The 12,649-nt window shown below is 41.4% G+C and overlaps 1 protein-coding gene across 1 annotated transcript; it reads left to right on the top strand.

The window, feature by feature from the left end:
• Positions 1-1,755: 1,755 nt before the first annotated feature.
• Positions 1,756-11,528, top strand: lrrc4ba (leucine rich repeat containing 4Ba). Its single transcript, XM_059348040.1, has 2 exons — positions 1,756-2,290; positions 7,395-11,528. The coding sequence occupies exons 1-2, from the start codon at positions 2,045-2,047 to the stop codon at positions 9,354-9,356; spliced, it is 2,208 nt and encodes a 735-aa protein (XP_059204023.1). The 5' UTR covers positions 1,756-2,044; the 3' UTR covers positions 9,357-11,528.
• The last annotated feature ends 1,121 nt before the right edge of the window (positions 11,529-12,649 follow it).

Raw genomic sequence — 12,649 nt, 5'->3', positions numbered from 1 at the left:
CATTTTGCAGATTTCTGTAAGAATTGCATTTCTGAGGATTAGATGGTTCTGTTCACTGCTGAGACTGCTAAAGTATCTGAATGCTCCATGTCTCTAGTTTGTGGTTGTAAAGTTTCATGAGGCTGTGATTATCCTGGAGGTCACAACGGGTCATTTTATACAGGGAGGTCAAGTTTCAGAAGATGGTGTCGCTGCAGTGAAATGCTATGGAGACTAACATCATCACACACACATCCACAAGAGTCTCAGCTGTCCAGTGATACCCAGTTTATGTAATTCAAAGACTGTTTAGGGACACCAGAGGAGCTGGCTGTGGACGCCGGTGTCCGGAGTTGAAGAGGTTAAGTCAAAGTATTTTTTTAGTCAAGGGTTCATGAACTTGGAGCTTGTTTATTTCAAATCATGTAAATTTTACTTTACTTACTAAAGTAACTTTTTCTAGAAAAGGTTCATTATTACTTTTAGACATTTTATTGAACCCAGGTAACATAAATTAGCCTCTGCTCACACCAAGGTCAACACCAAGGGCGATACTTTGTGTGGAAAAGTGGTGGGGACAGAAAAGATCAGATGGAAAAACATTTTTTAAGTAGTCTTTAACATATGCAGTTTTAGGCATCGTAATGGGGGGATCAGTAGGAGGTCAGAGCAGATCAGAAAAAGAGGAGAAAAAATTGCATTGCGGCACATCAAAAGGGCACAGCGTCGGCTACTACAGAGTCGGCAATATTAAAATACTCAGGATTAAATGCACAACAACAGTGTTCTATATGCATCAGATCCAAAGCTGCAGCTGATTGACACATGCATGTTTGTGACTCATTTGGGAATCAGTAGACTGTGATTTCTTTCTTTCTTTCTTTCTTTCTTTCTTTCATTTTTAAGCTCATGCAACTTCTATTGGACACTTTTTCTTCTCTATTTACTTTGTATTGCATGTTTTCTTAGTGTGCAAAGAAACCTTTCTTAAAGCATTTTCATTTGCTCTCAGAAAAGCGCTGTATAAACTGAATGCATTATTGCTATTATTGCATTATTGTTAGTTAGTTAGTTAGTTAGTAACACTTTCAGAATATTTTTTAACAAATTGTTTCTTTTAAAAGCTAATCAGCCCTTTCAAAAAGCCCACAGTTTCAGTGACACAAACTCGTGTGCAAACATGATTTTTCACTGTAAATAAATTGATTAATAAATAAAAACTTCTGTTAATGATAATAATTTCAATACGTTCAGGCCTAAATGCTGCATCCACAGAGTGAGATCTACATGCTGCTCATTTCTCAACTGTTTCTGCGTGATTGTGTGTGATGGTGCTCGTTTGTTTACAACAATTATACCGATGTTTCAAAGATTGATGCGTCTCTGATTTATTCATGTTTACATGCTACATGCGGCGCTGTAAAGAAAGGATGTTGTGCTACTTTTGATCGCGTGCCTCCATGTTTCCGCACCACCTCCATGAACCGTTAATTACAGAAATCGGCTTCCACCTGCCCTGGGTGTGAGGATTTGATTTCTGACAAAATGTCTGCTCAGGGATTATGTGGGATTTGATATGAGCAGTGACACAGAAGTTCTAATGCTTCTCAGAGATTTTTTGACAATTCCTCCCATGATAAGCTATACTGTAGATGTCTACCTATTATTTGTTCTATTCATTCTCTGTTGGTGAAAACACGAAGCACACTGTTTAATATCTGCTCTCTCTCTCCCCCTCTCTTTGTCTCTCTCTCTCTTTTGTTCTTCCACAGTAACTCCTGGGTTCTTCTCACTTCACAGAAAGCCTCAGTCAAATCCCCAGACAACTCGAGAAAAAAAAGGAAATAACATCTGTTTATCTGCATATTTCTATGTTCAAAAAACAAGAGGAGAAAACACAGAGATCGACAGAGGACAAAAAACATCTCAGAGGATGTGGAATTAGAAAGAACAAATTGCCACTGGAGGACCAAAGGGAAAATACACCTTTTCTCGCAGATCCACCAGAGTGGAGTCACCTCACCTGTACCTTCGGATTAAAGAGCAGGGTCATGTCCCAGTTGCCATGCGCATCGCCACGCTGACCTGCCTCCCCGGCCCTTCCCCCTTCCTCTTTCTATTGGCCCAGCTGCTACTGCGGCTCCTCCTCCCTGGGCCGGAGTTTGTGGGAGCCGCCTCCTCCTGCCCCTCCCTGTGCACCTGCTCCAACCAGGCCAGCCGAGTCATCTGCACCAGGCAGAACCTGGAGGAAGTGCCCGAAAGCATATCAGTCAACACGCGATACCTCAACCTGCAGGAGAACTCGATACAGGTAAATATTGGCTGCAGGGAAGTCACGCATCAGGTCACATCGTGTCACGTCACTGTGGATTTGTGTTGTACATCTCATCCACGGTGCTTTGCATGAAAATACACAGAGGCACATAATGTACACGTTTTATAACAAAAAACGTATCTTTTAATCTGCAAAAATACATAAACTAGTGTTATTTATCACTATAAGTCGCAACAAGTCTTTTAATGGTTCTTCATATAATGTTGACTGGCTGTAGGTCATGCTTCACTCACAAGTTTTTAGATCAGCCGAGAGCCTATAGACCAGGGGTGGGCAATTCATTTTCCCGAGAGGCCACATGAGACACTGCAAAGGCTGCGGAGGGCCAGACCAATACTCTGATCTTAATACTGCTCAAAATTAATTTAATCGATTTATAAAATGGAGTAAATTATCTGGTTTTGAGGTGCTACTGGTAAGAATACATACAAGTTGATCAGACTGTGTTAATGTTGGGTAACTCAAGCTGTCAAAAATTGTAAAAACTCCAGTCACTATCTCACCTTCCCATTTATTTTTAAACACAACATACATTCAAAGCACAAAAAATATAGAGCATGTATGTTATGCAGTAAACCAGCAATTTATTAACATCATGCAAAAAGCAATACGTGTTTTTCACAAGGCAACAAGGTAACTCAGTGTTTTTTGTGGAACGCATCTCTGTGCAGGTGCCTATGCACGCACGCATGTACGTAAATCACCTTCAAAATAAAACCACTGCAGTTGTATTGGTTTATAATTTCTGGGTAACCTCGCACAGGCCGAGGTCTGCTATAGACAGTGTAGGGAGATACATGTAACAATGTTAGACATACAGTGGGGAGCCCGGACCTTTATCACAGGGGCCGCACATGGGGCAACTGAAAATCTTGGTGTGGCAAACCACAACTAAAAGCCATTACTGAATTTGAGAAATTTTATTATGGTGTGTATGGTGTATTTAGGTTAGTTGAAAACTGTGTGGGATTGAATTGTGATGCACTTTGGTTTCTTACACTTAATGTAATGTTTAAACAGGGACAGTCTACAATAAAACACCAATAAAACAGTCCCTGGTCAGGTTTAATATTAAGGGACATTTTTTTAATGTTTCACAGAAATCCTGTTTGTGCATTATTTCCTTGAAATTAAAAATGTACAGTTTTAAATTACTATCATTTGTTGAAAAACAAACCTTATGCATACTCGCATACTCAAGAGGGGACCAGTGGGCCACCTCCCATCAGTTATGTAATTTAATTATAAAGATACTTAAATTAATAAAAAAAAAAAAAATTCTAATCCATTACAGTTACTAATCAAAATGTTGGAGATTATAATACATCTGAATATAAGCTATATTATAGATATTAGCCTACCATCATACAGGTTGTATGACTGTAAAAACAATCTGGATGAGTTGATGCACAGAACAGGATGTGTTTTATAGTGTTTTTTAAGGTGTTCTAATTTTTTAAAAACAATGTACACAACGAACACATTAATTGACAAATAACCAGTTAGTTAGTAGAACTGTTGCTTAAATACTTTGTGTTATAGTTGCAGACACTCTGTACATTGTGAATCCATAAGATGAGAGTGATGTTGCATTAGCCCTTCTACCATAAACAGCACTATTCATATCATTAGGAGTCCCAGGGGTGACACCAGGTATCGTGTAGTGCCATTTGTCATGTATTATCACCTGTATTAGGACACAGGACTCCTAATGGGAGCCTGGAATTGTGCCTTAATGCTGTATTTATTTCTGATAGAATATTCTGATTTCCATAGGATCATTTCTAAACCCCCCACTGTGCCACCTCATTTAAAACAATCCTGGTGTCGCCCCTGCTGTGATCAGTTTATTGGTCCCAGAGCAATTTAAATAAATACATAGATAACATAATATAACAATAGTAGTTAGGAACATACTTATGTTTTGTAACATGTGCAGGTATGGAGTTCAGTTGTGATTAGTGAACTGCTCGCCATAACTTTTATATTTGTTAATAAAATAAATTAATGAGACATTATTTATACATGTAAGAAAAAAAGCTTTTTTCATTGATTTTCAGAACATGATTTTGCATGACAGATAAAAATAACATTCAAGGCTGTGATTCTGTGAATAATACAATGATTGTTCAGCTATAGAACGTTTTGTCTCTAAGCTTTTTGGGTATTATCTTTGGAAACTAAATGCACACAGAGATGTATGTTATACAGTATGTGCCTTTAACACTTGTAGCTACATGCATTTTTAATCAGAGGGAACATTTGCTCTTGCAGCTCGTTATGGATGTAAGGATTAACTTGTTGATACAGGTTTTCTCTTGGAAACTTTAGTTCTGGGAAAAGACAGAAACGTAAACGGTGATAATGGTAGAAAAAGGCACTTAAGCCTTCGCTGAATTGAGGGAATATTTTATGAATCGAAAGCAAGGCATATTTCCATGACACCGTGCTCCCTTTTGTATGCATTACCAATTTATCTTGAGTCCCTAAACAGAGTTATGTGGCTTTACAGCTGCAAGGGAAGATCATTTAACCACAGACCATCGATACAGAGCACATGAATCTTCACTTTTATAAACAGTGGGTTGATTTTTACTCTTTGCAGCAGCATTCGAAGTAATTGGATCTCTCCTCATGTTGCTGACATTGCTTTGTTCTTTGTGATTTTAAATTCATCTCCACTACATTTTATCTCCTCTAATGAAAAGCAACGAGTCTCCTAAACATTGTTAAAATCATCCAGTGCATCTCTCATCATGTCAGGCCGCTCTGCTCGTTGGACGCTCTGATGTCCTCTATTCCTCGGAGAAAACATCTTATTAAACATTATGTGACGTTAACAGAGCAGAAATGGGACATTATGCCACATGATTTGGTATGTAAGGTTTCTGTTCACATGGAGGAAAAATGAAAGAAATAATAACGATATCTGTTGCGTTTTCGTTTTTAGCCTACAAATTTCGATTCGGTTTGTCGTATCCTGCAGCCCCACTTGAAATGATTAAAAATCTAAAAATGTTTTAACACCTGAAGGCATCCTAGATTCTCTGGCTTATTTTTTCCTTCACTGAGTACCCTGAGAGTAAAGCCTTGACAGCTCCCACCCCCTCTTAACATCTACCCCCCCCCCCACCCCCCCCCCACCCCCCTCCCCTGCTTTCTCCCCCCTCTTTGCCTATCACCCCCCCGCTCCTGCTCTACATACAGAAGAGGCAGTGGCCTGACTCCTGGAGTCTCCGTGTGTCTCTCAGAGGGCTTTGGCCACACATATCTCAAACAATCAGAGATTTAAGGGGCTTTTAGTCACGCTCACTTGCTGTGTGTCTTTGCCTTCTCGCCAACTGAGCTCCATTTGGGCTGCACCGATACTTGTGTGCTGTCCAGGGCCTGTGACTACTATCACCGCCTCCTCCAGAAAAATATCCCTTTTTCGTGTTTTTGTAAAAATGGATTAAAGAAAAACAGAATTTTTAGATATAAAATGGTTTCATGTAGTGTGATAGATTTCTCTTCCATAGTTATTTGTGGTAACGCTTCATGTGAATAGTCCAACACTGATAATCAGCTCATTATCAAGGGATTATAATGTGTCAGTAGAAGGTCCCCTGAGTCTTACTGAAACAACAGTGTGAAGAGCACTTTAGTGCCTGCAGCAGGCATTGAAATAAGGTCAGGGTTAGGGACAGGACAGGGTTTACAGAAGGTTTTTCATAGTCTTCAAAGATGAAGTCAAGTGTTTAAAGGGACAGTTCAAACCAAAAACCTAAAATATCTATTTTTTTCTCTTACCTGTAGTGCTGTTTATCAGTCTAGATTGTTTCAGTGCGAGGTGTCGGGTGTTGGAGATACTGGCTGTAGAGATGTTTTCTCTCGGACATAGTGGAACTCGATGGCACTTGGCTTGTGGTGCTCGAAGCGCCAAAAAATACTTGAAATACTCGACTATTGTCTTTCTGCCGAACTAACTCACCAACTGTATCACCACACAGAAGTTAGTGTGTTTTGCTGAAGCATTCAACTACAAATGAAGTCCTCTACAAGTCATGCACTGGTATATAGCAAGTTGTAGATGAAGATCCCAGAATTTTATTTTGGTCACTGTATACTTCATATATGTTTATTGGGAAACCAGTCATTTAACAGAGAAATTAACAGTCGACAGTTATGTTTCCTTTGTTTTTAACAGAAGGTGAGAAAAACCAATTCCTGACAAAAAAGACTAATGACAAAAATGAATAGCAAGTAAACAAGCAGAGCCCTGCATCAACAAAGCAGATGAAACAAAAAGGACAGGACAAGAAAAAAAAAGGGCAACAGGGCGAAAATGTTTACTGAGGTTATAATTCAAATGAGGAGGAGGGTCATTTTCTAATAGACTTTTATGCAACTGGGAGTCATTTTGCAGCCAGTGTAGTCACCCCCTGCTCGCTATTAGAAAGAATGCAGGTGCAAACTAACTTTGAGCAAAGGGAATCTTCAAAATAAGACAACTGTGGGTTTTAAGCAGCTACTGTTTTCAGCTCCATATAACTCCAAGTCCTTCTTCTGATACAAACTGTTTTAACACTAACATTAGAGCTCCGACATGGAGGCCAGGGTGGCCCTTGGAGCCAAACACAATCTGGGAGATGCGCATGTTTAACTGGCTGGTGTCGCTGTCAGCAGTCTGAGGAGCTCACCTTCCCCTGCAGACAGCAGCGATAGTCACTGAGGTGGAAACATCAGCTGCTACCATTATGACAGAAAATTTTTTATATTTATATGGTTTGTATATTTAAACATGCGTTTTGCCGTATTTGTGCTTGTAAATCATTAATTGGCAGTGTTTGGTTTTTGTTTTGTTCTTCACATGGTTGTGTAATGTGTTGCTCATCCATACCATTCAAAGTCAACATCAACAGAGTTAATACAACTTCTACTTTTAGGAAAGATTATGTCGCATGTAAGACCAAATGAAAGACAAATTAATTGAAACAAGAGTCAGTTTCACAATGTGCATAGTTGACTTACATGTCTTTTCTAATCTTTGTGACTCATTCTTCATCTTGTACAGTAATGTCATCATTTTCTGTCCCTCCAGGTAATCAAGTCGGACACTTTCAAGCACTTGAGGCACCTTGAGATCCTCCAGCTCTCCAAGAATCAGATCCGTCAGATCGAAGTCGGAGCATTCAATGGCCTCCCCAACCTCAACACACTGGAGCTCTTCGACAACCGCCTCACACTGGTGCCATCACATGCCTTCGAGTACCTCAGTAAGCTACGGGAGCTGTGGCTGCGCAACAACCCCATCGAGACCCTGCCGGGCTATGCCTTCCACCGAGTGCCCTCGCTACGTCGCCTGGACCTGGGTGAGCTCAAGAAGTTGGATTTCATCTCTGATGCAGCCTTCGTGGGCCTCATCAATCTGCGCTACTTGAACCTGGGTATGTGTGGGCTGAAGGACATTCCCAAACTAACGGCTCTTGTGCGTTTGGAGGAGCTGGAGCTGTCAGGAAACCGACTTGAGATCATCCGACCCGGCTCCTTCCAGGGCCTGGTGTCCCTCCGCAAGCTGTGGCTCATGCACTCGCAGGTGTCAGTCATTGAGCGCAACGCCTTCGATGACCTGAAAAACCTGGAAGAGCTCAACCTGTCCCATAACTCCCTGCACTCCTTGCCCCATGACCTCTTCACACCCCTTCACCAGTTGGAGAGAGTACACCTGAACCACAACCCCTGGATCTGCAACTGTGACGTGCTTTGGCTCAGTTGGTGGTTGAAAGAGACGGTGCCCAGCAACACCACCTGCTGTGCCCGCTGCCATGCGCCACCATTCTTAAAGGGCAAGTACATCGGGGAGCTTGACCAGAGCCACTTCACCTGCTATGCGCCGGTCATCGTGGAGCCACCGACAGACCTTAATGTCACTGAGGGGATGGCTGCTGAGCTCAAGTGTCGCACGAGCACCTCCACGACATCTGTGAACTGGATCACCCCTAACGGCACCCTGATGACCCATGGCTCCTACCGGGTGCGGATATCCGTCCTGCATGATGGCACGCTCAACTTCACGAATGTCACCCTGCGTGACACGGGTCAGTACACCTGTATGGTCACCAACGCTGCTGGCAACACCACAGCGACGGCTGTCCTCAATGTCACAGCTGCTGATGCCAGCGTCAACTACACCTATTTTACAACAGTCACAGTGGAAACGGTGGAGACCCCTGGAGATGAAGAGGGCGCGTTAACAGCCATCAATGAGACCTTCATCCGTGTTCACCCTGGCCCCACACCATCGGGCCACCTGTGGCCGGAAGGTGTCCCCACCACAGCCTCCTCTCTATCAGCGGGCTGGTCCTCCTCCTCTCCCCGGGCCACCCGACCAACGTTCACTGTGCCCATCACGGAACCGGGCTTCTCAGGCCTGGATGATGTGATGAAGACCACCAAGATCATCATTGGCTGCTTTGTAGCCATTACCTTCATGGCGGCGGTGATGCTGGTGGTGTTCTACAAGCTGAGGAAGCAGCACCAGCTGCACAAACACCACGGCCCTGCTCGTGCCATTGAGATCATCAACGTGGAGGATGAGCTGGGGGCTGGGGCCAGCGGGCGGGGCAGCGGCATCTCAGGAGGCTCCACGGTGACGCAGAGCGGCAGCAGTGGAATAGGAGGGGGCCAGAGCCTCAGGCTGCACCACCCAGAGATAGTCAATCTGCCCAACCTGGCCCGATCGGAGCACCTCAACCACTACTACAAAACTCATCACTTCAACAACAACATGATGGGCCTGGGCATGGGCACGGGCCCCGGTGTGGGCCTCAACAACAACAACAACCCCTCGCCTTGCTCTCAGTCTCAGAACACGTCTATATCGTGTTCCCAGGTTCCAACCAGCGGAGGAACGGTCACAGGTGGCGGCACCCTGCCCTCCCCTGTACCCCTGCCCCAGCTGGGTCTCCACAGTTCTCTGAAAGGCCTTATGGGGAAAGGCCAGAATGAGCCCCTGCTTTTTAAGAGCGGCTCCAAGGAAAATGTGCAAGAGACTCAAATTTGAGTAAAAGTGAGAGTGGAAGTATGAGAGAGATGCTGGTAGAGACAGTGAGACAGAAAGAGCCTGTGAGACCGAGTATATGAGACTGATTGTAGCCTACTGTCCTCATGGACAGATTCCAGAGAAGATTATATTTCACATAGTCACTGCTTTGTGTTGTCAATCTGTTGACAGAGAGAAGCAGATAGGAGGACTGAGGAGGATATCTGATCAGCACTAGGCCCACCAATAGCATCCGTGCATACTTTTAAATGAGACACAAACATATACTGTGTAAATCACAAACATCAGAGTCATTCAGTTTCTGTGCAGCCTGCTATAGTCTTTGCCAAAGTCCACGATCAAGCCAACTCTTTTCATTTGCGTCCACAATCACAGTGGAAAGCTATGAATAATACACATGCTACGAGCCTCTCTAGGTTTTCTACAGATCGCTTCGTATATTTCCAGACACATTCAGTGTATATATTTGGAGGGAGACATAATATTGGCCATTGAACATGTTGTCAGATTAGTGTTTGGCAGAGACACTGAATAACAAACAATGGTTTGGGTGAGCACTACGGTCCCAGGTTTCCAGGAAGCACTAAAACAAAACAGAGAAAGCTAAATTAGAGCAGTGCAGCGAATCTGTCCAGGACACACGTATCAGACAACTTTGCAGACGGAACAACTATTGTTATTTTCAGAGCGGTTTCACTCTCACTTTTTCCTTTTACACCTAACTGGCTACTGAAGGAGGAGAGGGACAGAGTGGGAGAAGAAGAATCCCACAGTAAAAAGGACAACGAGTTATTATTTAAAAAAAAAGGACCGAAAGTACATATTATATATACCGTAAATATATTTTCATTCAAAGAAATAAATTATAAAGAATCTTTATCAAGCTTCTGACTGAAAACTACAACGTCTGAAGAATATATATATATATATAAAAAAAGAAGTACACACAGCTGTTGTAGTGGCTCTCACTTACAACTTTTTCCAAACTTGGAACAAGATGGCGGCTCTGACTGTGCTGCGTAAGGACACGTGTAGGAGAGAGGCGTCCTGGAGCTGAGACAAAAACCTGGCAAAGTGTTTGAGTGAATTTATTTTGGTCTCGACTTTTTTGTAGCCACACAAAGTGTTTTCCCTCTCCTATCGCATTCACATAAACAGGGTCATAGGAGAAGGATCTTTACTGCGAAAATATGAAACACAACTGCAGCTCTTCATCGTTTGGTAATAGTGTAGCTACAGCGTTAATAATAATGCTCACAGTGGTAATAATGATAACAAGCGTTAGCTTTATCCGTCATTTAGTGATGAAATGATCAACAATATGTTACTGAACTGACTAAAACGTTGCACATGCTACTTCAGCATGCTCTAAATTTGGTTTGTAATGGATCACACTGATGCTATGACACATTATTGTTATTATGTTATCATTATTATCATTCAGATGACTATTATTATTACTACTTGTGCCTACAAATAGCTGAGAAGTACTTTTTTTTTTTTGCATTTGTATATGACACTGAAGTTGTTTTGTGACTGATCCTGTTGGACTCAGGCTAATGATCGGACTCAGCGTGCTACTAAGTGAACTCCACATGCATCAGCAGGAAATAACCCGGCCCTCAAAATGGCTTCCTCAGTCCAGCCCTCACGGACTCGTCTGCTCTGATGTCTCAAGCAGTCAGGACCCCTCATGTCATCACACATTAAAGACAGGACATGAACCTTTGATGAAGACTGCTCCTTTGCAGGGGATTATTTCACAACTGTATCTCAGTGTTATCGTGTATGAGTGGATTTCATGGCGGCAGCGAGCTAAATGGACGGCGAGCATTTTTAAAGGTAAGCGAAGCTCGTTCGGTGGAGGAGAAGGTGACATACAGTACAGTATACAGTGGTGGGAGAATTTTTTTCTAAAGAAAAAGGACAATTAAATGAAAAAATATAGAACCTTATAGATCTCTTTTAAAAAAAAACAAAATTATTATGATAAGTGTTTTTCATTTTGGGTTTTTATCTAGTTTGATTATTTTCTGTTTTTTAAATCAAGTGATATCTTTATTGTAATATTGTTATTGTTATTATAATTAGCTAATTACACTGGTTATAATTATGAGAGATGTTCTGTTAGCTGAGGTCACTTTGAAAATTAAAAAAACCTGGCACATAAAATGGCAGTTGAAGTCTGTGAAATTTGGTGGCTATTTTTTTTTTTTTTCATTTTTCATTTTTATGTTTTTTTAAATCAACTTTACTTGTAGTGTCACTGTTTGTGTCCCCTTGGCTCTGCTTGAGACGAGACATAGCGAATGTGAAATGGTCCGAGTCCTTTTTTTTCTGCACAGGGGGACAGGAAAGACCTGCTCTGGTTTACAGGCTCACTCACTCGCTCTGAATGTCATCGCCATCACTGTGTTCAGAGAGCAATTGCGTTATGTCAACACTGAACACAAAATGCGCCAAAATGCATCACCATCGGCCCTCAAGTTCCTTTAAGGTGAGACACTACAGGAAAATAAAAAATTTTGGTCAATTTTGAGGTTTTGGGCTATTTTTCCTCCCTAACATGTCTTCTTTCACAACATTTATGTGTATATTTTACAATAATTTACCCATTCGTGGCTGTAGATTTCTTGTAAATTCATCCAAAGTAAGCGAGCGTAGTCTTAAACCTTGTCATCACTTTTTAGCTTTCTAACAATGTCTCCCACTCTCCTGTACATTACGATGTGTTTACATGTCAATATTTTCTCTTCAAATAGTAATTTTCATTAAGAATGTATCAAATCTTTAAAGGCTGTTTTCTCAAAATAAGCTTTTTCTCATAAATCTCAACTTTAGCTCCACTTACAGACACCAAATGTATCATTTTCCCCCCTAACTATATTCTGAAAGTTTTCACAGAGGGGTTTATTTATATATCATTAACACCTTTATTTATAGAACATTTTGCTCCTGAAAACATGATGAAGAGATTTTTGACAACTTTGACAATATATTCTGATATATGAAATGATACAAGTAAAAAACTTTGAATCTAATATATCAACAAAATAAAATAAAAACTTTGAAATTTTCTGTTTGCAGAGTTAATGCATCATTTGCATATTTAAACATACAATTTAAAAAAATCTTGTCTAAATATAAATAACAAACTGTGGATGTTTCATGGTGATATCAAAAAGTTAAAAAAAATTACCCCATTCACCTGTAGTGTCTCCTCTTAAGGTGGCATATCTGGACGAGCAGGCCAGTGTTCCTTTAATGGTAGCAAATCAACCTGAGCATTGTAC

Source organism: Centropristis striata, chromosome 13, assembly GCF_030273125.1.
Source record: "Centropristis striata isolate RG_2023a ecotype Rhode Island chromosome 13, C.striata_1.0, whole genome shotgun sequence".
In the NCBI taxonomy this organism is placed as follows: domain Eukaryota; kingdom Metazoa; phylum Chordata; class Actinopteri; order Perciformes; family Serranidae; genus Centropristis; species Centropristis striata.
The sequence above is the reverse complement of the archived record's forward strand: the minus strand, read 5'-3'. Positions and strand labels throughout refer to the sequence as shown.

Excerpts from the sequence above, each read along its gene's own strand:
- lrrc4ba (XM_059348040.1), top strand. The coding sequence starts at position 2,045 with ATGCGCATCGCCACGCTGACCTGCCTCCCCGGCCCTTCCCCCTTCCTC. Across the intron at positions 2,291-7,394 it reads TGCAGGAGAACTCGATACAG|GTAATCAAGTCGGACACTTT; the intron begins GTAAATATTGGC and ends CTGTCCCTCCAG.